The 27,811-nt window shown below is 54.3% G+C and overlaps 3 protein-coding genes across 6 annotated transcripts; all 3 read left to right on the forward strand.

Annotated features, from left to right (window-relative positions):
• Window positions 1-3,439: 3,439 nt before the first annotated feature.
• DNAAF3 (dynein axonemal assembly factor 3) lies at window positions 3,440-9,254 on the forward strand. The gene is given in 13 exon segments (XM_067719088.1): window positions 3,440-3,516; window positions 3,621-3,709; window positions 4,224-4,366; window positions 4,722-4,815; window positions 5,901-6,058; window positions 6,355-6,537; window positions 6,749-6,874; window positions 6,976-7,098; window positions 7,323-7,452; window positions 8,085-8,199; window positions 8,369-8,443; window positions 8,528-8,890; window positions 8,892-9,254. Coding segments are annotated over 12 exon segments (1,638 nt in total). The 5' UTR covers window positions 3,440-3,516; window positions 3,621-3,624; the 3' UTR covers window positions 8,935-9,254.
• Window positions 9,255-9,828: 574 nt separating this feature from the next.
• On the forward strand, window positions 9,829-13,496 carry TNNI3 (troponin I3, cardiac type). 2 transcript variants are annotated; one of them, XM_067719254.1, is made up of 8 exons: window positions 9,829-10,037; window positions 10,344-10,356; window positions 10,508-10,594; window positions 11,046-11,087; window positions 11,345-11,476; window positions 11,875-11,964; window positions 12,487-12,663; window positions 13,347-13,496. In XM_067719254.1, exons 1-8 carry the CDS (start codon window positions 10,027-10,029, stop codon window positions 13,428-13,430), a joined length of 636 nt encoding a protein of 211 aa, XP_067575355.1. In that variant the 5' UTR covers window positions 9,829-10,026; the 3' UTR covers window positions 13,431-13,496. The 2 variants fall into 2 exon arrangements, with proteins under 2 accessions (XP_067575355.1, XP_067575354.1); XM_067719253.1 differs by lacking the exons at window positions 9,829-10,037; window positions 10,344-10,356; window positions 10,508-10,594 and having other exon boundaries at window positions 10,872-11,087.
• A 2,702-nt stretch (window positions 13,497-16,198) lies between these two features.
• TNNT1 (troponin T1, slow skeletal type) lies at window positions 16,199-27,631 on the forward strand. Of its 3 annotated transcripts, XM_067719185.1 has the most exons (13): window positions 16,199-16,245; window positions 16,346-16,368; window positions 16,655-16,684; window positions 16,896-16,952; window positions 17,772-17,793; window positions 20,152-20,215; window positions 20,913-21,029; window positions 21,243-21,320; window positions 23,560-23,673; window positions 24,412-24,521; window positions 26,397-26,487; window positions 26,591-26,631; window positions 27,489-27,631. In XM_067719185.1, exons 1-13 carry the CDS (start codon window positions 16,214-16,216, stop codon window positions 27,532-27,534), a joined length of 825 nt encoding a protein of 274 aa, XP_067575286.1. In that variant the 5' UTR covers window positions 16,199-16,213; the 3' UTR covers window positions 27,535-27,631. The 3 variants fall into 3 exon arrangements, with proteins under 3 accessions (XP_067575286.1, XP_067575287.1, XP_067575288.1); XM_067719186.1 differs by lacking the exon at window positions 16,896-16,952 and having other exon boundaries at window positions 16,655-16,705; XM_067719187.1 differs by lacking the exon at window positions 16,896-16,952.
• Window positions 27,632-27,811: the final 180 nt, after the last annotated feature.

The raw sequence follows: 27,811 nt of genomic DNA on the forward strand, positions 1-27,811 counted from the left end.
TGATCATGTTATTGGCTTCTCCCCCATCTCATCCCAGACAGGATTTCAGGTGACGGACAAAGGTCCATGACATTTGGCAAGAGAGCTCTCTGAGCATCAGGTAAAGTGGAAAATGAGCCAACAAGTACTGCCATGTGCTAAGGAAAGGGGCAGAACTTACCCCTGAGCTTCCTGGTAGCCAATGGGAAAAGGGAAATCTGATCAGTTACCTAGGTTGTGAGGTCCATGAAATTTAAAAAGTTCCTCCAAAGGAATGCAATAATTTCTCATGTGTGAGTGAGTGGGGGGCATCTTTATAACGACAGTACTATGTATATGTTATTACTATTACTGCTACTACTTTTGATAATAATCCTCACAGCAACCTCATTAAATAGACACGATTATTATTCCCAGTTGACAAATGAGGAAACTGTGCTTCAGGGAATTAACATGACCTGCTCGGGATCATACATCCAGGAAGTCCTTCTCTAAATCCTGGGGTTGAATCTGTTCTGAGTTAGATGATGACATTGGGATCCCTGGGTCTATGTCTCCACAAGTAAGCAGACAAATGAGAAGTATAAAACCATTACAAGTGGCGACCAAACTGGGAAGGAAACCAGTAAGGGCTCAGATCATTTAAAAAGGGTTGTCAGGGACAGCTTCTCTGAAGAAGTAGTGTTTAGGCTGTGATATGAATGACAAGAAGGCATGAGGCTTCCAAAGATGAAGGGGAAATATGATGGAATATGATCCAGTCACAAAAAGGAATGAAGTAACTGATTCATGCTATAGCATAGATGAACCTTGAAAACACGATTTTAACCAGACATAAAAGGCCACATATTGTATGATTCCAACTATATGAAGTATCTAGAATAGGCAAATCCACAGAGAAGAAAAAAGTAGACTAGTGGTTTTCAGGGACTAGGGAGAGGGATAAATGAGGAGGGACTGATTAATGAGTATGGGGTCTCCTTATGGCATGATGAGCAATTTCTGGAACTAGATAGTGGTGATGGTTGCACAATACTGTGAATGTACTAAACATCATTCATTGTAAGCTTCGTATTGTGTGTATTTTAACGCACACACACAAAGATGAGGGGGAAGAGAATTCCATACAGAAGGAACCCCAAGTTCCTTGCAAAGGCCCTGGGGGCAAGAACAGGCTTGATGTATTCTCAAAAGAGCCAGGAGGCCAGTGTGGCTGGAGAGGAGCATCAGGGTGGATGTATGGGGGTGGAGGTGGGGACATGACGTAAGAGACACAGCCAAGAGCCAGATCACACAGGAACTAGGAGGTGAAGCTAAGGAACTGGGATTGTATCTACCTGCAGTGAGAAACCTCAGTAGGGTTTTAGAGGGAAGTGGCATGGCTTGGTTCACATTTCAGATTACTCTGGCTCCTCCGTGGAGGAAACGTTGTGGAGAGTGGCGGTGATGAAGATAAAAGACATTAAGCCTCACTGGAGAAAGTCAGGATCTGGGGCTCTAGTGGGCTGAAGGCTGACTCAGGAGGGGCCCAGGTTGGCTGGCCCACTCCTGGAGGGTTTCTGAAAACTCAGCCTTCATTTCCTTCCCACTAACCAGAACTGTCCTCAGCAGGCAGGTGGACCTTCTTTCAACCCACCACACTCCTGCTAGTTGCATGTTACCTTTCCCATTTTACAGAACATGACACTGAGGCAGAGAGGGTGACTGACTTGGCTAAGTTCATGTAGCAGGGTGAGGAGAGGGGACAGAGAACCGAGGCTCCTTGGGTGCTGTGCCCTGGGCTGGGTGCTGGGGATGATCTGGAGATGTGTCTCGCTGGAGTCCCTGCCCTTGTGGAACTCACAGACAGGTTAAGTCACCTGGCCGAGTTCTCTCAGCCAGCAAGTGACAGGACAAGGTGTAAACCCAGCCATGGCTGGCACCAAAAGCCACATTCTCAAGCGTCCTCAACCCCAGATATAAAGTACTGGGAGTCACAGGGTAGACTACAGTGGCCATCTGCTGAAAAAGCAGGAGCAGAAATCAGGAAGATCCCTGGCTAAGGTTAGAAGGATTTGGAGTTTTCCAGGGGGAGAAGGGGAGGATGTTAGAAGGAGCAACACAAGCCATAAAGGGACTTCCCTGGTGGTTCAGTAGCTAAGACTCCGCACTCCCAATGCTCCCAAGGCAGGGTGCCCAGGTTCGATCCCTGGTCAGGGAACTAGATCTCACATGCCGCAACTAAAAGATGCCATGTGCTGCAACTAAAAAAAAAAAAAAAAAAAGATCCTGCGTGCCACAACTAAGACCTGGCTCAGCCAAGTAAATAAATAAATAAATAATAAATAAACAACAACACAAGCCATATAGACCTGGAGACAACAGAGGACTTGGTGTGGTTCCTGAGGTGTGCTGTTACCATCTCTCTGAAGCCCTGTTGTGTAGCTTGCCCCCTTCCATGGTGTAAATACTGTCACTGTGGCTGATTTCAAGCCACCGATGTGAAGTCTGAATATAGAGTTGAGAAGAGATGCCTACTACCACACCATCCTATAGTATTTCCCAGAGTAGAACAAGGGTCCCAAAATTTAAGGCAAAGCCAAAACAAAAACAAAGTCACCAAAACCAACACACCCAGTAATCAAGATAGAAAGTATTTTAATGCAATATTTTTTTTTTAATTTAAAGACAGGATCTGACCCTTCACTTGGACCTCTCTGCCTTATCCTAATCCTGGCCCTTGTTCTAATAAAACTTTATTTACAAAAATAGACAGCCCATGGTCCTAGTTTGCCAACTTCATTTTTTAAACTATCGCATGAAAATAGCATTTCCTTCTTACAGGTACAATAGCTGTAAATAACCTTAAGACCATCAATAATTGTAAAATATAATAAAGTAGGAAGTGATGAGTTTTGAGTATGATTACTTTTATTTTAATGTATTTTATTGGAATTTAATTTTTAGTAAAAAGTTTAATTTTTAGTAATGATTGTAAAACCAGGTCATAAAATTCCTGAAAATGTAGCAACCGGAGCCAGTGCTAGCTGGCCTCAGTACTTCGCTGCGTTTTTCTCACCTGGAGAGAAGCCCTGTGTGATAGAGCCAGGGTGTGAGGGGAAATGGGGCCACAGAGGTCTATAGTTTATGGTCTAAGCCACCTCAGTTTAATTTGGGTTGATCAAGATTCTGTTCCGTTCTAAATTTGAATCGGCCCAGGCCTCCAGCTTCCAGAAATTTGGATCGCCCCCAGCTCCGCCCCAACCTCTTCCGGCCCCGCCCCTTCCCCTTCAGCGCCGTCGTCATGACAACCGCGTCCTCTCGCCCACCGCTCCCACAAACCCTTAGCGCTCCCATTGGCTAAAAGTTTGCAACGGGCAGGTCTCCCTCGCTCTCATTGGTCAGTTGATGGCGGTGGTGCCAGCCCGCACACTCCTATTGGCCGACTGATTGAAAAGGGCGGGGACTATGGGCAGCAGTTGTGTAGGGGCCTTCGGATCCCAGCGCCGCACCGAGAGGGGAGGGAGGGGACGTCTCGGGTTATTTAGAAGGATAAAGGTGAGGGGGCTGTGAAAGGGGCGAGAAGTCAGCGGAGGTGAGAGGGGAATGGGTGGGCAATGCAGACACGATATTTGGGGATTCCCGGGTTGTTTGTCCCGCAGGGAGATGACCACACCAGCGGGCTCGGGCACTGGCTTCGGCTCTGTGTCCTGGTGGGGCCTGTCCCCGGCGGTTGACCTGCAGGCTGAGAGTGAGTCGCCCACACAGGACTACAAATCATCCGACACAGCGGCTACTTTCACAGCCTGGCAGACACTAACGTTCTGGCGCTAACGTTCTCTGAGGCTCCAAGGGCGGGGGGCGCCCTCCAGTGGACAGCCTAGATACCTCTGCGAACTACGAGTCCCAGAATGCTTAGAGGCACAGCTCCTTTTAAAACCAAGGCCAGGGCTTTCCTCGTGGCGCAGTGGTTGAGAGTCCGCCTGCCGATGCAGGACACACGGGTTCGTGCCCCGGTCCGGGAGGATCCCACATGCCGCGGAGCGGCTGGTCCCGTGAGCCATGGCCGCTGAGCCTGCGCGTCCGGAGCCTGTGCTCCGCAACGGGAGAGGCCACAACAGTGAGAAGCCCGCGTACCGCAAAAAAAACCAAAAAAACAAGGCCAGGGGTGCAAGTCCTGCTGGGAGTTGTAGTTCATCGTGCTGGGGGGTGGCTGCAGGGGGCGTTCTCCAGGCCACCAACCCAGCCCGCTGTCGTCTTGTCAGGTCCTCCTGTGGACCCAGACTCACAGGCGGATACAGAGCACGGGACCCCCGAGCTAAATGTGCTGCTGTTGGGCTCCGTGGATGGGCGACACCTGCTACGGACCCTGACCCGGGCGGCTCTCTGGCCTCGAAGGAGGTTCCGTGTAAGCTGGGATTATGGGGTCCTGGAAGGAGGAGGATGAAGATAAGAGCACAGATTCCTGAGTCCTTGAGGGAGGAGGGAGCTGGGGACCCAGACTCCTAGGTCCTGAGGAGGGAAGGGGCTGGTGTTGGGGACTCCTGGGTTGAAGTGAGAGGAAGAGCCTAAGGATCAAGTCTCCTGAGTAGTGATGGGGAGGAGGGTTCTGAGTGCCCACACTCCTGTGTTTAAAGGAGTGGGGCTGGTGTACAGGTCTCCTGAGTCCTGTGGAAGGAGGGGGCTGAGGTTTCCCGCTCCAGGGTCTCCTAGGGGCCAGGAACACAGGTCTCACAATCATTTTTCCCTGTCCATCCTTCCAGTTTTATGTGCTGGAGAATAATATGGAAGCTGTAGCCCGACACATGCTGATTTTCAGCCTAGCCCTGGAGGATCCTGAGAAGATGGGGTTGCAAGGTCAGCAAATACCCGGCAATCTGGCCCCCAGCTCCTTCCCCCTGCCTGCAGGAATTCTGGCATTTCAAGGGTGCGGTTAAACATTTTGGACATTGTTCCCTATTTCGTCACTTGCTCACTTGTTTGGTAGCCTTAGAGCCTCAGCTTTTCCCACCTTTGAAATGGGGATAAAAGATAATACTTCCTAGAATCATTTAGGGAATTCCAGGAGAAAAGCCACATAAAACTCTCAGAACTGTGCATGACACAGTGTAAGCATTCAAAACCTCTTAGCGAGGGAGAAGCCCAAAAGAGATCAAAGGGCTTCCTGAGAGGTAGTGAGTCCCCCAGATGTGGGGAGGGTTTGGCTGAGCTGAGCTCAGTCCTGCCCAAAGCCTGAGTCCTGAGTCTCCCTTAGTTAGAGGTGTGCACCCCAGGGAATCTGCGTGGAGGAAGCGGCCTTGGAAGTGAGATTATAAGGAGGAGGGGGAGAAGGAGGATTTGGGTGGGAAATGATTATTTCCCAGTAACAAAAACTTCAGTTTAGTGCCTAGAGCAGAGTGTAGACTCAGGCAGGCTGTATTCAAATTCTGACTCTGTTTGCTGTGTGACCTTAGTTGTGGCAGGCGAACTCTTAGTTGCAGCATGCATGTAGGATCTAGTTCCCTGACCAGGGATCGAACCCGGGCCGCCTGCATTGGGAGCGCCGGAGTCTTATCCACTGCGCCACCAGGGAAGTCCCTTTTATAAGATTCTTAACTAAAATGAAAATATTCAACACTTTAACACACATAAATCTTCACCTCCATCTATATCTATATAAAACTTTTCCATTTTTAAGGCAAGGGAAACAAACATGAAATTCAGGATTGGGGTTACCTGCAGGGGGTGGGAAGGAATAGGCGAGGAGACCTAGGTGGGGTGTAAGTTATTCTTCGTGTTCTAGCTATTCGGGTGGGTAGGGAGTTTGCCTGGGTCCGTTGTGCTGATTACACGACTATGGAATAAGAAGATCACTATAAAGTGGGTATGCGTCATCCGCACGGGTCTCATTTCTGGGCTCACTCCTCTGCCCCCTCCTCTAATTTTCTCCCCCCTCCCCGCAGAGAGGAGCGAGACCTTCCTGGAGGTGTGGGGGAACGCGCTGCTGCGCCCCTCTGTGGCCGCCTTCGTGCGCACCCAGGCCGGCCGCCTGGCTCGCCTCGTCCCGGAGCCCGATCGCCTGGCGGAGCAGCTGCCCTGGCTCAGCCTGGGCGCCCTCAAGGTGCCGCCGCCCGGCCTGCGACCGTCACCGGCGTGGATCCGGGTGGCGGTGGGAAGAATGGGGATAAGCAGTCCAAAAGGGTTTGCGTTGATGGATAGAGCTGAGGGCTCCCCGGCTCCCACAGTGGGATATGGCCCTGGGGGTGGCTTCTACTCTTGGAGCCTCAGTTTCTTCATCTGAGAAAAAAGAGAATCGTTCCCACGCCCTGGGAGGGAAGGGAGGATCAGGTAAGAGAAGCCGCGGTCCCTGCAGCCGCCTCTCTCTCGTTCTCTCTCCACGCGGGCCTGGTCGTGCAGTTCCGCGAGCGCGACGCCCTGGAGGCCGTGTTTCGTTTCTGGGCCGGAGGGGAGAAGGGGCCCGAGGCTTTCCCCATGAGCCGCCTGTGGGACTCGAGGCTGCGCCACTACCTGGGCTCCCGGTACGACGCCCGGCGCGGTGTCAGCGACTGGGACCTGCACATGAAGCTGCACGATCGCGGGGTGAGGGCTGGGAGGAGGGGCCTGGGGTCTCCAGTCCTGGGTGTGTAGGAGGAGGGGCTGGGGCTTGAGGAAGCAGCGGTTGGGGGCCCCGAATCCTGGGTCTGAAGGAAAAGGGTGCCAGAGGCCCTCAGTGCTGGGTCTTTGGGAGGAGATCCTGGGATCCATATACCAGATTCACTGAGGCCTCTTTTCTTGCATCCCCCCACTCCAGGCCCGAGTCATCCACACCAGTGAGTTCCGGCGCTGGAGGGACACAGGAGTCGCCTTTGAACTCAGAGACTCCAGCGCTTATCACGTGCCCAACCGGACCCTGGCGTCCGGTCGCCTCCTGAGCCACGTGCGAGTCCACTCCCTGCCCTGGCTGCTTCTTTTCGGGGGCCCAGGAGTCGGAGTCCCCAACATCGACCTCACCCATCTCCTCTCTCCCTGATTTCCCAGCGCGGGGAGCGTGTAGCAGCGCGCGGGTACTGGGGGGACATCGTCACAGGGCCCTTCGTGGCCTTCGGCATCGAAGCGGACGACGAGACCCTCCTGAAGACCAGCAACGGTCAGCCTATCAAGGTTTGAGGCTGGAGGTGCTGGGGCTGGAGGCGAGTTCGCGAGGCCCCGCCCCCTATGCGCCCCCTCTCTACTTCCTAGGGCCAGTATGGAAGTGTAAGCTTGCCCGCCAGATGCTAGCTCTGGGTGTGGGGGAGTGTGGGGATGGCGTACTCTAAGCCTCTCCCCTGCCATTCCGGCCCCGCGGTCCTAGCCCCGCATCCCGCCACGCCCTTTCTCCCCCAAAGACCGCGGGCGAGATCACGCAGCACAACGTGACGGAGCTGTTCCGAGAGATGGCCGCCTGGGGCCGCCCGAGAGCCACCCAGGGAGACCCCGCGCAGGTGCAAGGCGACGCGGATGGAAGCCCGGAGCCTGGTAAGCGACGGACTCAGCCTTCTTCCTTGAGATGGGAATTGGGGCTCGGGTGATCATGTCTGGGAGAGAATGGGACCCGGACCCCCGTCCCGAGCTTCAGGCTCCTGGTGTTTCAAGTCCAAGCATGAACTGGTATGGTATCTAATGCCTGGACAAGTGACCTCCCCTTCCCGACATCCGGTCTATTTTTCTCTCTTCTCTTTGAGCTTCTCTCCCTTTGCTAAATCCTGACACCATCCTTAGCATTCTGAATTCCAGTAGTAGAATTCTCATCCTACCTGCAGAAGTCCAAGAGGCTGAGAACATTTTAACAAGGTTAAGCTGGGTCCCAGCTTAACGCTGGAGAGCCCTCCCCCCCAAATCTGGTCGTGCCTCCTTCCACCCATCCCCTAATTTGGCCCTCCCGGGTGAATGGATGTCTTGTGTGGCCATGGGCCAACCACTCTCTTTTCTTCTCTTGAATCTCAGTTGCCTGGTCTGTAAAATGGGTCTCTGTGTGCCAGGCCAATCCTCCCAGAATTTTCCAGGAATCTGCCTAAGAGGAAGGATGAGAAAGGGCTTGAAGACGGACAAGGCGAGTCATCTCCAAGTTTTGTCTGTTTGCCTAACCCTGCCAGTCTTCCCTTCCCCAGCAGTCCCTGTCCCGGAATCCTTCACTGTCCACTTCCTGTCCCTCGGTTCTGCCCAGACCCTCCACCACAAGAGCTGCTACAAGGGACGGTTCCAGCTTCTCTACGTGGCTTGTGGGTAAGAGTGCCTGGGAGGTTCCCAGATTTTCCTCCCCCAACCCCTCCTCCCTCAGACCCAGGAATCCAAGTCTCCAGACCCTCCTTAATCAGTGTCTAGGTCCCCAGCCCGCCTCTTCCCTCAGGACCTAAAAGTCTGAGCCTCAGCCCTCCCCTTTTTCTCTCTGCAGGATGGTCCATCTTCTCAGCCCTGAGCTCGGTACCTGCGTGGCCCCCGGAGGACGCCTCATTGTAGAATTAGCCCAGTGAGCCAGCGGAGAGCAGGGCGGGGAACTTCCAGGCTGGGGGCGGAAAGCCAGGTCCCCTAACACGCTGCTTCCTGGTTCCAGGTTCCTAGTGGACCTGCGGCAGGAGCAGCTGCAGGGGTTCTCCACCCGGGTCGAGGAGCTAGCACAGGCGGCTGGATTCGCCCCACAGCCGGGGGCCAGGCGCTCGCAGACCTTCGCGCGCTTCTACAAGGCCGGAGACTCTGCTCCCAGCCACAAGGACCCAGCTGTGGGATCTGGGACTCCGCCCCCTGAAGTCCTGGCCCCGCCCCTTGAGGCAACCAACCCTCCCCCCGAGGACCTGACGCAGCCCCTTGAAGGCGGGATCCCACCCTCTGAACCCCTCAAACGGCCCTCAGAGTCTCAGGCTTCACTGTTGGAGGCTTTGGTTCCACCTACAGGGAGTCAGACCCCCAAACCAGAGTCTGACTGTACCTCCGGAGACCAACTCCCCAATCCCTAACTTCTAAAGTCGGGTCCTAGAATCAGAACGCGCCTCTAGAATACTCAATTATACTCCCAGCATTCTCAGCGCCAGAGGTGTCGCTAGAATTTCAGATTCCATTCCTGGGATTCTATATTTTATTCCTAGAATTCTAGATTGTTCTCTTGAGTTCTACATTCCACTCCCAAGACTCTAAAACCAGCCTGGAGATCCGGCCCTGGGGCTCAGGCCCTCTGCGTGGTCCCCTCATCCCCAGGCATCCCATTCCTAACTAGGGGCTGGGGGTGTCTCTTCTCACAGGCTGGTCAACACTAGGGTGGTCCAAGTAAAGAGAGCCAGATCCTCTTCTCCGTGTGTCCGTGTGTCTTTCCTGCCCTCAGTCTGTCTCCAAGGGCTGGGAGAGGGGAGGGGCAGGAGTGTTCAAGAGAAGAGACTCGAGACCAGATTTCTGGGTTCCCAAGAGGGCTAGGGGTGAATTTCTCCGTGCTGCCTGCTGAGAGCCTGGGCACCCCACACCTGGATTCTCAAATAAATCAGCAAAATTTATGGATTGGCTAACAGGTTTGGGGCACTGAAACTGACCATAACATGGTAAAAAAAAGTTCTAGCCCTCAAGGAGAATTACAATTTAGTGAGGGGGCGGGGCCTAGACTCCTGGGTCTGAGGGAGGAGGACGTTGGGGTCCGAACTCTTGTGTCAGAGGGAAGAGGGGCTGGGGGCCTGGACTCCTGTGTCAGAAGGAGGAGGGTTTTGGGGGCCTGGACACCCATCGGGGTCTGAGGATGGAGAGGTTGGGGGTCTGGACTCCTAGGTGGGAGGAGGGAGGGGCTGGATTCCCAGGCCGCCAAGATGGAGAGGTGATCCAGCTGGAGCATGGCCCGCCCCAGCCCTCACGCGCCCCGTTATCTCGAATCCTGGGCAGGGAGGGGAGGGGGCAGCAATATATTTAGTCTCTGTCCTCGCCCTTTATCTCAGTGTCCTCAGTGAGGCTTGAGCAGACCGGACGAGACAGAAGCCCCAGGGGCCTTCAAGGTCACTCCGGACGCCCCCTCACTGACCCTCCAAGAGCCCCTTGTCCCCTGCTCTGCCTTCCGCAACCCCTGGCTTGAGACTCAGCATGGCGGACCGGTGAGTAATTGGTAACCGGGACTCCTGAGAACCGAGGCAGTGGCGGATAGGGGGGTGATCCCTTGGGTTCCTGTGAGGGGTGAGAGCTGCGAGGTTGGACTCCGGGCCTGAGAAGGGAGGTAGGGACAGGACTCCTGGGCATCGGAATGAGGTAAGAGTCTGGGAATCCGACCCAGAGGAGCCGAGAAGCGGCAGCTGGCGGGCCGGACCTGTCGGTCAGAGGGGCCTCTGGGGTCCCTTAGGACACGGCGTGGACAGGACCCAGGCCTACCATTAATCCCCTTTTCCTGGTTTCTCTCCCTCCAGGAGCGGCGATGCGGTGAGAGTCGGCGTGGGCTGGACCCGCCTGGCCGGGGAGGGCGCTGCCGGGAGGGCTCTGGGGCGAGAGGCTGCAGCCCTGGAAGACTGCATGGAGAGGGGCTGGGGAGGGGGGTCCCTGTGATGGCTCAGCTCCGTTCCCCAAATCCCAGGCGGAGGACCCGCCTCCCGCGCCACCCCCTGTACGACGCCGCTCCTCAGCCAACTACCGCGCCTACGCCACGGAGCCGCACGCCAAGGTGAGGGCGGGGCCAGCGCGGTGGGCGGAGCCGGGCGGGACTTCGCAGGATCTGGATTCGGATTCTTAGGTTACTCGCGGCTGGGGGAGGAGAGGCGGAGCCAGGGCCTTTACCGGACTTTGGTCGAGGGCGGAGCCCAAGCGGATGAGGCGCTTCAGGGGCGGAGTTTATCAGAGGGCTGGGCTCTGTTTGGTGAGAGCTTGCCTATGGGCGGAGTCCCGCTGCCCGTGGGAACTGAGATTGCTTAGAGATGGTGGGGGGAGGTGCGTAGCCAGAGACAGCACATTGGTGGATGGGAATGAGGGGCGTGGCTTCCCGTAGACTGAAGGCTGGAGTTGGAGGCGGGACTAAATCTGGACCCGGCTTGAGGGGGCGGGTTCTGAAGCTCCTCCCGGCGTCCTCCTTCGGATCCTCCTCGCTCATCCTTCCTTGCTCTGTCTCACCCCGGCAGAAAAAGTCTAAGATCTCCGCCTCGAGAAAACTGCAGCTGAAGGTGCGATGCGCCTGGGGAGAGCGCCTAGGTGTCTTCAGGGGGCGGGGCTTGGAAGTTGGGTGGGGCTTCGGAAGAGCAGGTGGGCGGGAGGCCCTGAAAGGGAGGGGCGGGGCCTTGGAATGATGAACATCAACCTTGGGGGGTTCAGGTCTCTGGAAGCAGGCCTGGGATTAGAGGATGGGGCCCGGCGGGGGTGGCTATCCCGCTCTGTCCTCATCCCCATACCTGTGCTGCCATACCCGTCGTGCCCTCCCCAGACCCTGATGCTGCAGATTGCGAAACAGGAGCTGGAGCGTGAAGCAGAGGAGCGGCGAGGAGAGAAGGGGCGTGTTCTGAGCACGCGGTGCCAGCCTCTGGAGCTGGCCGGGCTGGGCTTCGCGGATCTGCAGGTACCGGCTCCAATCAGGGACTCCTGCCTAGCCCGGCATCTGAGTTTCCTACTGTCCGGTCTTGCATCCCTTAGGACTCAGGGGTACAGTTACTATGCCCCCTTTCTGCTCAGGACCTTCGGGTCCAATCTCCCAATTCTTACCCTCAGGAGTTCAGATATGTGGCCTGCAGCTGCCTACAATCTCAAAACCCAGAGGTCGGTTCCTCCAACCCACTCCAGTCCAGATTCTCAGAACACCTGGCTCTGGAGTTCTGCTTTGTTCGCAGTCCCCAGGGTCTGGCTTCAATCTACTCCTCCAGGACCAGATGTCCAGGTCCCCAGCTCCTCCTCCCTCAGACCCCAGGAGTCCAGAACCCCAGCCTTTCCCCCACCACGCACACTGCATTCCTCCACCAGGACTTGTGCCGACAGCTCCACGCCCGCGTGGACAAGGTGGATGAGGAGAGATACGACGTGGAGGTGAAAGTCACTAAGAACATCACAGAGGTGGGAGACACTGGGCCGTCTGGGTCGCTTCAGGATGGGAGGTGATGCCTGGGGCTCTGGTCTCAGCCTGGACCCTTGCAGCTGCTTAGACACCAGGAGACCCAGGACAACTCTGTGAGCCTGGCAGGGAGGGGGCAGAAGGATGAGTACAATACGGTCAGGGAATGCTGTTCTAGGCAGAGGGAACAGCACATGCAAAACCCAAGAGGTGGGAAAGCGGAAAATATGTTTGTGAAAATGTGTGGCTGGAGCCTCAAGTGTTGGTAAGTGAGTTCAGGTGTGGGCCAGGGAACTGTGAGATGCATGTAGCTGGACTGGGATGTGTCAGTAGTTTTCAGAGATGAGGGTGGGGCAGATCAGGTTCCAATTTCAGGATGGGGAGCTTGGATTTTGTCTCGAAGGTAGTAGGAGCCTGAGCTAGGTAGAACCTGGATCGGGACAGGAGGGAAGTGCAGGGTGGAAGAGTGAGGCAAGGAGGAAGTGGAAGGAGGGGTCTCCACCTCTCTTTATGGCTGCTACCAGATCGCAGATCTGACCCAGAAGATCTTTGACCTTCGGGGCAAGTTTAAGCGGCCCACTCTGCGTAGAGTGCGGATCTCTGCAGATGCCATGATGCAGGCACTGCTGGGGACCAGGGCTAAGGAGTCCTTAGACCTGCGGGCCCACCTCAAGCAGGTGAAGAAGGAGGACACGGAGAAGGTGAGTGTGGTTACAGGTCCAGGAAAGGGGGTGCTTAGGGAAGAAGGTGTGTGTGTGTGAGCAATTCTAGGGACTAGCCTGAGGGCAGGTGGCAGTTGGAGTTGTGGGGAGAAGTATCTGGTAAGGGTCTTTCACAGGAAGTACAGGAGGGGCACAGGAAATGCAAGAGGAAGACAGAATGTAGAAGTGGAAGACAGGAAGTGCATTAGGGAGAATGGAAATGGCAAGGAGTCAGGAAGTGCATGATGTCTGCAGGATGTTTGTGAGAGAAAAGGAGTGCAGGAGGGAGACAGGAAGTCCAAGAGGGAAACGGGAAGTGCAGGAGGAAGACAGGAAGTGCAGGAGGGACACAGGAAATGCAGAGGGGAGACAGGAAGTGCAGGAGGGACACAGGAAATGCAGAGGGGAGACAGGAAGTGCAGGAGGGATACAGGAAACGCAGAGGGGAGACAGGAAGTGCAGGAAGGACACAGGAAGTCCAAGAGGGAGACAAGAAGTGCAGCAGGGAGACAGGAAGTGGGGCAAATTGGAAGGGATCTTCTGAGGGGACAAGAAGTATTCCAGAACCAGACTGTGTGATGGGCGTCCAGAATAGAGTGGCCCAGCAGGCGGGAGGGCAAGTGGAGGATATCTGAGAGCCTGTAGACCAGGAAGACACCCTAACCTCTGACCCATTCCTCCAGGAAAACCGGGAGGTAGGAGACTGGCGCAAGAACATCGATGCGCTCAGTGGAATGGAAGGCCGCAAGAAAAAGTTTGAGGGCTGAGCCGGCCTGTGCACAGCCCTGGCCCTGGCCCTGAGGATGGCCCCGAGGAATAAAGCTTCTCTCTGAGCTGGGAGTGGCTGTGTGTCTATTACCAGGGGCGCTTAGGTGTGAGAGAGGTGGGAGAACTGAGGGCCAGGCTCCCCCAAAGCCACAGCGCACATCAGGAGCAGAGCGGGGTCTCCACGTGGAGCTGCACAGAGGTGCCGAGACCAGGGCCCAAAGGCAGACACACAGAGACACAGACAGACTGTCAGCGACCCCGGGAGAGAGAGCCAGGCAGAGACCCAAAGGGAGAGGAAAAACAGGTGGAGATTCATGGGAAGAAGTGCACAGAAAGGGGAAACAGACAGATATACACAGAGAGACAGAGATGACCTCGCCCTGGAAGAGACAGAAATAAGGACCCACAGAGGGAGAACTGCAGATACAAAGAGACACCCCCACCACCACACACACACACAAGAACTAGAAAGATAAAAACAGACACAGAGCTAAAGACACAGAAACCGAGTCACAGAGAAGCACAGGGACACCTAGAGACACAGACCAATAGCCAGACATCAAGAGAGGCAGATACGCAGAGACACCCGCGGAAATGCAGAGAGAAAAACTGGTGGCACAGAGACAGGCAGAGTGAAGAACTCAGAGACAGAGATGGAGAGAGAGCCCCAAAGCCAACCCCTGGGAAATGCATAGAATGAAATGCGGAGAGAGACAGACACTGGCACGGAGGGGTGAGGAAGCCCCTAGAGTTCAAGGTTGTGGATTGGCTGGGAAGGGGGAGGGGCTACCACAAAAGATCAGTGTCCGACGGAGGTGGGGAGTGTGAGGTCCTGTGGGCCTGACACACCCCCTCCCCCTCCCCTCCTCCTCCCCCTCACACACCTGTTTCCCTGCTTTAGCGCCTGTTGTCACCAGGGTGGAATCCTGGTGGCAGACAAAGGGATGGGGGTGGGGAGGGGGGGGGACAGAGAGATGGACAGAGACAGAGGTGGGGAGATGGAGAAGCTGAGACAGACACACACAGAGAAACACAGACGAAGAGTCACTGAGACAAAGGAGAGATAGAGACAGGGAAACGGGGTATGGGAAGTGGAGGCCCAGAGAGACAGAGAAAGGGACCCCTTCATGGAACGAGAAGGGGTCCCTTGTACCCTTTTCATCAATAAGCATCCTCCAAGGGGCTTCGGAGCATAGTGTGCCGTGTGATCTGGGAGATGTGGAGCCCGAGGGTGGCCTGACCCAGCCCGGGTTCCTGGACAATGCTTTTGGGATGGAGGAGAGGCCTTGGAACAGCCAGGAGGTGCCTCTATCCCGAAAGTGGAGCCAGAGTGGGGGCAGGGCAGCCTCTGAGTGTGAGGAAAGGAATTCTCTACCCCTCCCTCTCCCCCTGGGGCGGGGCTGAGCCTCCCACTATAAACTGGGGGTGCTTCAGCCTGCCCAGCAAGATTGCCCCACCGCTCACACCTCTGCAGACGCAGCCTCAGGTAAGGGTCCCAGAGGAACTGGGGATGGAAGGGAACGTATTAGGACTTGGGGGTTACAGAAGCTGGGAGTGCAGGGTTTGGGGGTCCCAGAATATAAGGACCTCGGAGGGCTGAGTCTGAGGGAATCTCAGAAACTGGGAGTCCCTGGGCTTGGATGACAGACAGTCTGTGTGTCAGAACTGGGGGGCAGTGTCTCAGAATCTGACGATTTAGGAATTGAGGTCGCGGAATCTCATGTCTCATGATGGGAGGTATTAGAATTTGTAATGTCATATTTGGGGGTTTCATGAATCAGTCCCCTGAGTTTATGCATCCAGATTTTGGGGTCTCACAGTCCCGAGGTTTCAGAATTTAGGGGATGTCAAGACCTAGGGGGTCAAGATTTTAGGGCACGCATAATCGGGAGTCTCGACAGTTGGAGTCTCAGAATCTGGAGAGATGAGGAGTTACTGTTTTTCAGAATTCAAAAATTGGGGTCTGTGGGTATGGGGATTTCGTGGGGTCTCTCAACCTGGGTGCCTTGGGGATCTCAGAGATTGGGGAGTCTTAGTATTTAGGGGTCAGGATGAGGTCTGGGGACAGAAGCTGCTCTTATGTGTCCTGTCCCCTCCATGGCAGTGGGTGAAGGTGAAAGGAGGCGACAGGTGGGCAGATGAACAGCCAAAGGGGAGGGGACTTGGGGGGGGAGAGGGCAGCGGGTATGATGAATTCTCCTAGAACCCCCCCTCCATGAATACTTCTCAAGAGATGTCCTCGGTGTCACCCTCTACGACATGCCCCCAAAATAGACCCTGGGGGTGGGGCAGCTATTGTCTTCGGACCACTGTCCCTTCCCAAATACCTCCTCCTAATGCCTACTCAGATCAGGTTCCTACGGACTTGTCATAAGACAAAAGGCGACAGCTGTGGTCAGGGGGCGGGGGCTGCAGCCTTGGGGCTCTGCCCGGACCGTATCTCCCAATGCGCTGTCTTCACCCTCGGTTTAGGAGTCTTTAGGAGTTGGAGGTCCCCATCCCCTCCCCCCTCAGACCCAGGGGTCCAGGCCCCCAGCCCCTCCTCCCTCAGACCCAGGGGTCCAGGCCCCCAGCCCCTCCTTCCTCAGACCCAGGCCCCCAGCCCCTCCTCCCTCAGACCCAGGGGTCCAGACCCCCAGCCCCTCCCCCCTCAGACCCAGGATCCAGGCCCCCAGCCCCTCCTCCCTCAGACCCAGGATCCAGGCCCCCAGCCCCTCCTCCTCTGGACCCCACCCCACTCCGCCTGTTCTCTGCTTTTCATAGGTTGCAGCAGGACACCAGGATGTCGGACGCCGAAGAGCAGGAATATGAGGAGTGAGTGATGCTGGCAGGCGGGCTGGGGCCCTGGAGCGGTGGAGACACCTCCCACCTCCAAGGCGCCTAACTCTCCCCCTCCCTCTTTCCTTCCCTCCCCGGTCCTCAGGGAGCAGCCTGAAGGTGAGTGGAGAGTGGGATGGCCTTGGGGGGGAGGGGAGGTGGGGACACCTTGGCGCATCTTAGCCCACCCTGCCCTACGCCCACCCTCCTGGTCAGCACAGCCCGTGGGAAAAGCTCAGTGGGCCCACTTGCAGCTGAGGCCCAGAGGGGTCCCCCCGTCTAGATGAGACTCGAACCTGAACGCGGGTCTCTGCGCACTCACGCACTCTTCCCCGCATCTGAAGCCCCTGCCGTCCCCCCACCCCGGGCTCCTCACGCCTCCTCTTGTCTCCCCCACCCCTTCCAGAAGAGGAGGCTGCTGAGGAGGAGGAGGAAGGTGAGGCCCTGGACTCCGCAGGTCTGGAGCTGGACGCGGCACCGGGGGGCTGGTGCGGTGGGGACGCTAGTCCCCGGGTGCAGGCTGGGCGGGGGCGGGGATCTCGATGGTCTCGGCCTCAGCTCCTTTAACAGCCTCTCCCCTCTCTCCCCTCTCTCCCCTTCCCGCATCCGGGCATGGCTGCTCCCCTCCCCCGGCTCCCCAAACCTAGCTTCTCCTCCCGCCCCCTCCCCAGCCCCCGAGGAGCCGGAGCCGTTGGCTGAGCGAGGTAACCGCGGCTGCTTCGCTTCCTGAGGCCGATTTCGGGGGTCCTCAGGGCCCTGACCTCCAAGATGACTCCCTCCCCGCTACCGTAACCCGTCCCCGTAACCCGTCCCAGGCCCGGTCCTTTAAGCCCCGGAGAGCTCTCGCGCTCTCCAGTGGCCAAGAAGGGAAACAGCCTCGCAATGGCTTTAACCCGTTCCCTTCCTTCTTAAAGGGACCAACACCCAAGCCTTCTTCCCCAGTCTGGAGGAATACTTACAGAAGGGTTGGATGTTTGCGGAGAGGCCCCCCTCCCCCCTCATCTTCGCCTGTCTGTTACTTGTCTCCTTCATATACATTCAAAGGTTGGGGCGTGGGTTGTAGAAGGGACTAGCAGTGGGAGTCTGTATTCCTCTGTCCCTAAGGGGGAGGGGGCTGGGGACACAACTCCCGTGTCACCGAGTGAAGAGGGGGCTTGGGGCCTCCCTGCACTGCTAGATCTTGATGGAGGGCAGGAGCTCTGGGTATGTAGAACGAGGGTCTGAGGGTTTGTTTGTTTTTTCTCCTTATGGTCTGGCGGTTTGGACACCTGGGTTCCCAGAGAAATGGGAGGGGGATCCCCACACCAGTTCTGAATGTATATTTGATGCATGTGATCCTCTCCCTTTTTTATGGCCACCCCGATTTCCCTTATCCTCTTCCCCCCCCATACCCTTCCCCCAGAGCTGCAGGAGAAGGGAACTGGGCTTGTGGGGACCAAGGCTTGGAGGCGGGTCCCTCCTTTGGATGTGTCATGCCCACCCCACGAACTCTTGCTAATTATCTTTTTGTATCCCCCCACCAGAAGAGGAGCGCCCCAAACCAAGGTGAGATCCTGGGGGGTGGGGCTCCCAATCATGTCCTCTTAAATATATCACCCACCTCCAGAGATAGGCTGCAAGAAAGGCAGAGAAGGAGAGTGGGGAAATGGAAACATAGAAAAGGACAGTGACTCCTCCTTTCCACAAACATTTCTGGTGAACTTCCCACTGTGTTTGGCAAGAGTCAGACTCTTGCTGTCCTGTTGGTGTAACAGACCCAGATACAGCAACGGTAGTGCAGAAGAGGACCCTATCTGTGCCCTAGAATATCAAGGAAGGCTTCCCAGGGGAGGTGACGCCGAGTCCTGAGGGCGGGAGAGTTTGCTAGCTGAAGGAAGTAGAGGGGAGATTGTAGATGACGCAGCGGAGTGGTGTGTGCGAGGTCCAGTAGCTGGATCTTGGCCAGTGTTTCAGGGAACAGATGCAGACACAGGTCATTCTGATGAGAAAGATCCAAACTAGGCAGACCAGGGAAGACTGTGAGAGCTCACCCTGGAGGGTGTGACACTGGGGACAAAGCTTGGAGATGCAAGGAGGCAGCAATTGAGCATGAGATGCAGAAATTCTCTGGGACACCGGGGAGCCATGGAAGGGTTCTGAGCAGAGGGGGCCGAGGATCAGATCTGGCTGAGAGCACAGGGGCACATGAAAGCACAGGTGTGCTTCCAGTGTCAGGGAAAGCTTGTTGGAGGAGGGAAGGTCTCAGGGGTGGAGTATATCAGGGGAAGGGCATTGTAGGGCAGAGCAAACAGAGTGTGCAAAGGCCCGGGGGCACAAAGGCACATGACATGGCCAGGGAACTGTAGGATGTGGTGAGTTTTCAAGGGGAAAAGGCCTAAGCTGGAGCAGAGGGCATAGGGTAGAAAGGGGCCACAGACTGAGAGACCCACAGGTTGATGAGCTCAGTTGGGGCAGGGTGTGTGCAAAGGCAGGAAATGTTCAGGAAGCGTCTGTTTACTGGAGTCTGGGGTTTGGGAGAGAGTCTGGGCTGGAGACAGAGTTGGTGAATCCTCGGTAATTGATGATAATCGAAGTCACAGGAGTGAATGACATTAATCACAAGAGTGTCCCACGAATGAATCAAAGGGCAAAGCTCTCTTAATTTGGTTAATAGAAATTGCTGCTTTTTATTAAGCCAGGAAAGATGAAGCATAATTTGTTTAAAATTCTCTTTGATCATTGAATGACCAAAAAAGGAAATAAAGAGTCAAATATATGAGGGATTTTTTCATTCCTTAAGTTAAACTTTAAAGCTGTATTTAAGAAATCAAATCTTACCAAATCCTGGAAGGTTTTGGTAATGATGATGATAATTTCAAGGAAATTAATAAGATAGCTATTGATTTTAAAGTGTATTTTATTCAATAGTTTTAGTATCTTGCCATGGAGGATACTAGCCCAGCCTAGCAGAAACATGCAATATGTAGAGCGTATTTTGACATTTTAAAAGTTATATTCCATAACCATTTTGAAATGCTGGGCAAACATAAAAAAAAATCCCATACAAAGTTATTTGCATTTAATTCGATTAATCAGGCAATTTGAAAGCTAATTGATTAAAACACTGTAATATGATTGAAACTGTAACATTTTAATGTTATTTTTACTCTACTGTTAAAAGTTTTTTATACGATATACACACCCTAGTTTATTTTTGTGTCTTAGTGTGGACTTATAAATTTACTACAGGTATCTTGAGCCAGGAACACAATCACGTTTCAGGCCAGTTTGATACTGGTCTTAATTTTCATATGAGTGTAGACTTCAAACCAAATGTTATGTCAGTGGGACTGTGCTGTCTGTGGAAGTTAGTAAATTACATGATCATTTTCTTCAGACTGGAAGGAGAGTGATAAATAAGATTTGGAGTCATAGGATACCGATGTACAATTTAAGGATTCAAGTTTTTTATAAATCAATTGTGAACAATGAATTATTAAAAAATGTTGACTTCCTAGTATAAAACTGCAAGAATAAAAATAAATTCTCCAGCTTAAAAAAGAAAGTAAAAAATAAATAAATAAATAAAAAAGAAAGTAAGAAAGAAAGAAAGAAACCAAAGGAAAAGAAAATTCCAAGAAGTGGGAGTGCCCAAGGCAGTCCCCCAAAGCAGCACCACCCAATACAAATACAATGCAAGCCACATATGTAATAACTTAAGAAACAATTTTTTTTTAACTAGCAGCCTTTTAAGAAGTAAACCCAAACAGGTCAAATCAATCCCAATAGCGTATTTTACTCAACCTGTCATAACCAAAATCTCAGAATTTCAACATGAATCCATATAAAACGTTATTAGTAAAATATTTTACATTCAGCAGGGAGGTCAGACTACTCAGTGTTTCTTCTCTTCTGTCCACTCAGCCGGCCCGTGGTACCTCCGCTGATCCCCCCAAAGATCCCAGAGGGGGAACGTGTGGACTTCGATGTAAGTAACAGACATCCCATCCCAGGAGGGGCTGCTAGCCTGTAGGGTGCAAATTAGGAAGAGGTGCCCCTCCCTAGCCACTGTTTTTTGTTTGTTTGTTTCCTACCCGCTTCTTTTGGAATTGTGTCTTGGCAGCCCCTTAGTTTAGTGTCAGAATACGATGCTTTGCTGCCATCTGCTGGAAACACAGTGCATGGCAGACGTCTCTCCCAGCTGTCAACCCCACCAATTCTTTCTTTTTCTTTTTCTTTTTCTTTTTTTAAATTTATTTTTGCCTGCGTTGGGTCTCCGTTGCTCCGCGCGGGCTTTCTCTCGTTGCAGAGCGAGCGGGGGCTACTCTTCGTTGCGGTGCGCAGGCTTCTCATTGCAGTGGCTTCTCTTGTTGCGGCGCATGGGCTCTAGGCGCACGGGCTTCAGGAGTTGTGGCTCGCGGGCTCCAGAGTGCAGGCTCAGTAGTTGTGGCGCACGGGCTTAGTTGCTCTGTGGCATGTGGTATCTTCCCAGACTAGGGCTCAAACATGTGTGCCCTGCATTGGCAGGCGGATTCTTAACCATTGCGCCACCAGGGAAGTCCAACCGCACCAATTCTTGCTGCAAAGGGCTCCCCCTCCTGATGCTTCTCAGAAGTGCTGAGAGGTTGGCACCCTCTTGGGGCACCACCTGGGGAATGACCGTGCTCCCATCCTCTGTCCCCTAGGACATCCACCGGAAGCGCATGGAAAAAGATCTGCTGGAGCTGCAGACGCTCATTGACGTGCATTTTGAACAGCGGAAGAAAGAGGAAGAGGAGCTCGTGGCGCTAAAAGAGCGTATTGTGAGTCAAGGGAGGTGGGGTTCCCCAAATTCTTCTCCCTCCTTCCATCCTTTGGGCCTTGGGAGATACGTTCCCGTCCACTACAGACCCAAGGCTGAAACTTTTGGGAAAGTACCCAAGTTGGTGCCCATCACCACTCTTGACCTACCCTGGGAAGTGATAAAGGGGGTGTGTGGTGGTCCCTGCACCCCCTCATTCTTCTCTCTCCCCCAGGAGCGGCGCCGGGCGGAGAGAGCTGAGCAACAGCGCTTCAGAACCGAGAAGGAGCGCGAGCGTCAGGCTAAGCTGGTGGTGGGTGTTTCCCCTCCCCCCAGAGCCCAAATGTTACTTTCTCAGCTGGACACTGCAATTTTCCACTCATGACATTCTCTGTGGTCCCATAAAAGTCCTCATGCTGTATTATTCAAGGGGCTTTCTGTTGGAAGGGACAGAAACTCCAACCCAAACTGAACTTAGCAGAAAGAGAACTTTATTGGCTCATGTAACTAAAAGGTCTAGGGCATGGCTTGCTTCAGGCATGGCTGGATCAAGGGACTCAAATAATATCACAAAGACCCAGCTTTTATCTTCCCATCTTGGCCAGTATTTCTGTGGACAGTGTGTCCAGGAGGGTGAGCAACTCATCCTGGTTTGCCTGGCACCTTCCTGGTCTGAGCCCTGAAAATCCTGCATCCCATCAGTCCCAGGCAAACCAGATGGTTCCCAGGCAGGGGTGGCAAACGGCCACCAGCAGCTCTGGCTTAAACTCCTCTTTTCTTTGTCTCCTGCACAAATCCTGGGATGTTTTCAAATTGTTCACCTGTCCACTGTGGAGTGAATCACTGGCTAGTTGGGAGAGAGTGGCTAGAATGCTCCCATTGGTTTAACCCTTGAAAACATGACCTGACTTGGCATCAGGAGTGGCTCACTCAAACCACTTTTTTTTGTTTTTGTTGTTTTGCCATGCTGCGCGGCACGTGGGATCTTAGTTCCCCGACCAGGGATCGAACCCATGCTCCCTCACAGAGTCTTAACCACTGAACCACCAGCAAAGTCCCTCAAACCACTTTATTTATTTATTTATTTGTTTGTTTATTTATTTATTTTTAGCTGCGTTGGGTCTTCGTTGCTGCTGGCGCGGGCTTTCTCTAGTTGCGGCGAGCGGGGGCTACTCTTCGTTGCGGTGCGCGGGCTTCTCATTGCGGTGGCTTCTCTTGTTTCAGAGCACGGGCTCTAGACATGTGGGCTTCACTAGTTGTGGCATGCAGGCTCAGTAGCTGTGGCTCGCGGGCTCCAGAGCACAGGTTCAGTAGTTGTGGCGCACAGGCTTAGTTGCTCCATGACATGTGGGATCTTCCCGGACCAGGGCTCGAACCTGTGTCCCCTGCATTGGCAGGTGGATTCTTAACCACTGTGCCCCCAGGGAAGCCCCCTGAAACCACTTTTAAAGAACAGGAAATGGGTGGTGTGGTACGCAAAGGACTGGTCTCCCAAAGATGTCCACATCCTAGCTCCCAGAGACTATGAATATGGGAACCTGCCTGGCAAAAGGGACTTTGTAGGTATGATTAAGTTAAAGATCTTGAGATCAGGAGATTCTCCTGGATTTCCTGGGTGAGCCCAGTGTTATCACAAGGGTTCGTAAACAAGGGAGGACCTTTGAAGATGGGGGAAGTGGCCCTGAGCCAAGGGATGCAGGCGGCCCCTAGAAGCCGGAAGAGCAAAGGGAGTGAATCTCCCCTAATGCCTCCAGAAGGACCCAACCCTGTCCATACCTTGACTTAGCTCATGAGACCCATTTCAGACTTTTGACCTGCAGAACTATAAGCTGATAAACTTTCATTGTTTTAAGCCACTCTGTTTGCAAATTACAGCAGCGAGAGGAAATTAATTCAGGTGGGGAATCCTGGGCAAGTGAAATACCATCATGCCCATCTCACCTGCCTCTCCAGTGGGGATGGGGCTTTGGTATGGACAAGGCACTAATTCTGGAACATGCAGTGCAGACTTTCTGGATGTGGTAATGCCTTAGTGAAGGCATTCTAGAACCTCTTCCTCAGGCTCAAGGCCAAGAGCCTCTTTACTGCCCCAAGCCCCCCGACTCCCGTCACAAGTTACCTTCTATGACCCTCTGAGGACAGTCATTCTCCTCTCATGAGACTAAGGAAGAGTAAGTCCCAGAGAGGGTACGTGCCTGCACTGAGGTCACACAGCAAAGATCACCATTGGCCATTTCAGGCTGGAGCGTGCAGAAAAAAGCAAGCACGTCCCTCCACTAGTTTAATATTTTCCTTGGGGGTGGTATATAAAGTCTCAAAGAGGAGGAAGGACTTGCAGGTGGTCACACAGCCGGGCCTGGAAAGGTGAGGAGGGGACCGTCAGCATCCTTGCGTGTTCTGATATTGACCTTGTTTCATGCTTGGGTCTGATTGATTCCTGCTTCACTCAGTGCAGAAGAGGGCCCCCTCCCACGTGCCCATCTCAGACCCCCTCCCCTCTCAGTCCAGGGTGCTGGAGGGAGGCCCAGGAATTAACCCCTTTCTTCCCACAGGAGGAGAAGATGCGGAAGGAAGAGGAAGAGGCCAAGAAGCGAGCTGAGGATGACGCCAAAAAGAAGAAGGTTCTGTCCAACATGGGGGCCCATTTTGGGGGTTACCTGGTCAAGGTGAGTTCAGCCTGCTAGGGCCTGAACAGGAAACGGGTAGTGTGGTGCGCAAAGGACTGGTCTCCCAAAGATGTGGGAGGAGGGGCTGGGGGCCCGGACCCCTGGGTCGGACGGGGGAAGCACTGAGGCCTGGACCCCTGGGTCTCTGGGGAGAGGGGCTGGGGTTCTGGGCTGAGGGAGGAGGGGGCTGGGGGCTGGACTCCTGGGTCTGAGGGAGGAGGGGCTGGGGGCTGGACTCCTGGGTCTGAGGGAGGAGGGGTCTGGGGGCTGGACCCCTGGGTCTGAGGGGGGAGGGGCTGGGGGCTGGACTCCTGGGTCTGAGGGAGGAGGGGCTGGGGGCCTGGGCCCCTGGGTCGGACGGGGGAAGCACTGAGGCCTGGACCCCTGGGTCTCTGGGGAGAGGGGCTGGGGGTCTGGGCTGAGGGAGGAGGGGGCTGGGGGCTGGACTCCTGGGTCTGAGGGAGGAGGGGCTGGGGGCTGGACTCCTGGGTCTGAGGGGAGAGGAGCTGGGGGCCTGGATCCTGGGTCTGAGGGGAGAGGAGCTGGGGGCCTGGACACCTGGGTCTGAGGGAGGAGGGGCTGGGGGCCTGGACCCCTGGGTCTGAGGGAGGAGGGGCTGGGGGCCCGGACACCTGGGTCTGAGCGAGGAGGGCTCGGGGCCTGGACCCCTGGGTCCTGATGTGCGGAGCCATCCGGTGGACCCATCCCCTAGTTCACGATGTCCTTTTCAACCGTCAGGCAGAACAGAAGCGGGGTAAGCGCCAGACAGGGCGTGAGATGAAACTGCGCATCTTGTCGGAGCGTAAAAAGCCTCTGAACATCGACCACATGGGAGAAGAACAGCTCCGGTAGGTGGGAGGGGCCTGGCTATGAGACAGACAGATAAGGGGACGCCTGACCCAGATCCGAGTGGGTGGAAGCCCTGGTGCTGTGTGCCTTTGGGCAAGTGTCTCTCCCTCTCTGCGCCCCTGTAGACTCCCCTGTGGAATGTTTCACTGATATAGGCCCCACGTTTTGTGGGTGCCGAGACCTGTAGAGTCTGGGTGATAATACGGAAGCCAGACAACAGATCTGACCTAAATTTAGAAGATGATGACGTTTTGATGGCCCCTGGGAACTCTGAATGGGCCCCATCTTTTACGTGAATTAAAGCCAGATGCACTGGCAACAGTTTTCCAGCCACATCTCTTCCGGGTGGGGCTCTATCTTGCCCTTCACAGCTCACTGTCTGCATAGCCTGCATCATGTGGTAAAGCCACCTGAGGGGAGGCCGGGGAGGGTCTTCCCTTCAGGGCCCTCGCCTGCGTCTTGACATTATCTGGCCCAGGCACAGAGTTTAAAGTCAGAAACATCCACCACCTCATAGGCCGCACAGTGATGGGGTTTGGAGCTCAACATCTGAAACCACTTGCCAGGGGCTCAGTGCCGGCTTCACCACTTACAGCTGGGTGATCTGAGGCACAGGGTTTACCTTCTGTGAGCCTTGCTTACCTCACTGGTAAAATGAGGCGATGATGACAAGATGTACATCACAGAGCAGTGAAAGGTCAGTATGGCAGCAGCAGCCCCCTGTGGAGGGCTTCCAACCCTATGAGGTAGACACCCTCAAGCAACTGGAACATTAAAAAACAAAAACAGAAAGAGCAACCCTAGGCACAGAGAGGTTAAGTAAACTTTCCAGGGTTGCACACCTTGCAAGTGGGAGAGTGGGGATTTGAACCCAGGCAGTCTGGTGCGGTAGTCTGTGCTCTTCATCACTCTTTTACAAAGGGGTGTGATGGTAAACGTTTACCAAGTGGATCTCCAGGGCCTAAAAGTCCACATCTTAGCATTTGCTCATTTCCACGGTGTAAATACTCCCACCATGCTGATGTCAAACTACCAGCGTGAGAACTGTGCACTCAGAGTCGGAGTCGGGCAAGGATGCGCGGATTTGGCTCCAGCCCAGCACTGGCGATGTGCCGTCCTTCCCCAGTCACGTTATCACAGGGCCTTGCACTAAGGAACATGTCGCGAAAGTTCCTTCTTCCTCCTCTTTCCTTCCCTCACCACACGTCCACTCATAATGTGGATCTACTAATATTTTTTGAGGATCTCAAGTTATTTCAGTTTTATTTATTAGATAGAGGTCACATGATGGTCTCTAAAATTTTAAAGGAAAACACACCATGGAAGAGACAGCCTTTGAAGACCATTAGCTGGCAAAAGACAACAAAGACTGCTAGTAAGAATAAAAAGAATGGTAACAACTAGCTTTGTCGAGTGTTTAGCACGTGCCAGGTATTCTGTGCCTATTCTCTCATTCTATAACAGTTCAAGGCAGTAGATTTTTAACAGTTCGGAATAAGTTTGGCCTCTAATAACTGAGATCTGACTATAGCAGCCTAAACTATAGAGGTTTGTTTTCTCACATAGAAGAAATCGGTAGTCCATAGCTGGTATTTGAACCAAGGCTTTCTGACTCCAGGGCCTAGGCCCTTAACCATGCTCATTCTCCCTTAGAGAAAGGTGAGCTCTCTGTTTTGGATATGGAGAAGTGGGCAGAGATTTTAAAACCCCTTGTTGCAATTCACTTTGAATACTGTGGCCTCAAATATTAACAAAATAGCACCAATAATGTCGAACTCAGAGACTCGCTGTGTGGCTTTGAACAATTCCCTCAACCTCTCTGGGCTCATGGCCTGGCCTGGCTCCCTTCCATGACAGCCCTTCTGCCCTGCCAGGGAGAAGGCCCAGGAACTGTCGGACTGGATCCACCAGTTGGAGTCCGAGAAGTTTGACCTGATGGAGAAGATGAAGCAGCAGAAATATGAGGTGAGACCCATCTCTGCTGGAGGCCAGGCTGGGCTGGGGCTGGGTAGGCAGTGAGCGGGCCTGTCCCTCCGGCAGTGCCCGAATCTCCCTCCTGTCTCTGCAGATCAATGTTCTCTACAATCGCATCAGCCACGCCCAGAAGTTGTAAGTGTGAACCCGGCCCTGAGCCCCACACCCTCCATCTGACCCTTGGGGCCTCTCTTTCCTTTCCTCTGGCTGTCCCTTCTCTGAGTTTCAGTTCTCCACCCCTTCTTGGGGGCTCTGTCTTTATCCCTCTTTCTCTGGGACGGTCTCATAATGTGTCCTTTCCTCTCCACCCTCCAGCTCTCTTCTGGGGTCTCGATCCCTGTTTCTATGTCCCTCTAAATCACTGGTTCTCGGGGCGGGGGTGACCTTGCCTCCGACCCCAGGGACATCGGGGGATGTCTCGAACCTGTTTGGGGAGGGGGATGCTACTGGCACCTGGTGGGTGGAGCCCAGGGCTGCTGTTCCACGTCCTACAACGCACAGGACAGCCCTCACCACAGAATGATCCGGCCCCGGAATGTCGCTGGTGCTGAGGTTGAGAAGCCCGGCTTTTCCTCTGTTTCTTGTTCTGTCTCCCCTGTGTCTCCTTCCCTCCCTCCCTCCCCTCTGCCTTCTGTTGATCTTCTCTCTCCATCTCACTTTCCATCTTTCTGTCTCTTTCACCCCAGCCTCCCCGACCCTCTCTCAGTCACTCACCCTTTCCTTCCCCCATCCCTGTACCCATAAATATTTATCAGTGCCGATATGAACATCCTGAGCTCACCCGCTGACATCAACTCCTGCCCGCCTGTGGGCCTGTGACCACTAATCACGCCACCAGGCAGTGAACCCAATGAGAAGGCACTTGCCGGCCTCTTCCTCTGGCTGGGAGGGCGGGGATTTGCGGGGATGGACTCCCTGAATTGAGGACAGGGACCCATCTCAGAGGTTGGTCAGGGAGACCTTCCTTTCTGACACCCCTCCTTCTCCTACAGCCGGAAGGGGGCTGGGAAGGGCCGCGTTGGAGGCCGCTGGAAGTGAGGATCTGGGCACTGCCCCCCACCCCCCTCCAGGCATCCGGGAGCCCTTGGAGTGTGTGTCCCATCTGTGGCTTGAAATAAATGCTCCCCCTGCAGCACCTGCTGTTCTTTGATTGTTATTATTAGAATCTTCAACAATCATGACGGTGATGTGTAAGGTTGAACCCTCACACACAGCCGGCAGGAATGTAAAATGGGGCTGCCGCTTTGGAAAACATTCCAGCGGTCCCTCAAAAAGTTAAACGTAGAGTTACCATAGGACCCAGCAATTCTGCCCC

Source organism: Pseudorca crassidens, chromosome 20 (genome assembly GCF_039906515.1).
Source record: "Pseudorca crassidens isolate mPseCra1 chromosome 20, mPseCra1.hap1, whole genome shotgun sequence".
Taxonomy (NCBI): Eukaryota; Metazoa; Chordata; class Mammalia; order Artiodactyla; family Delphinidae; genus Pseudorca; species Pseudorca crassidens.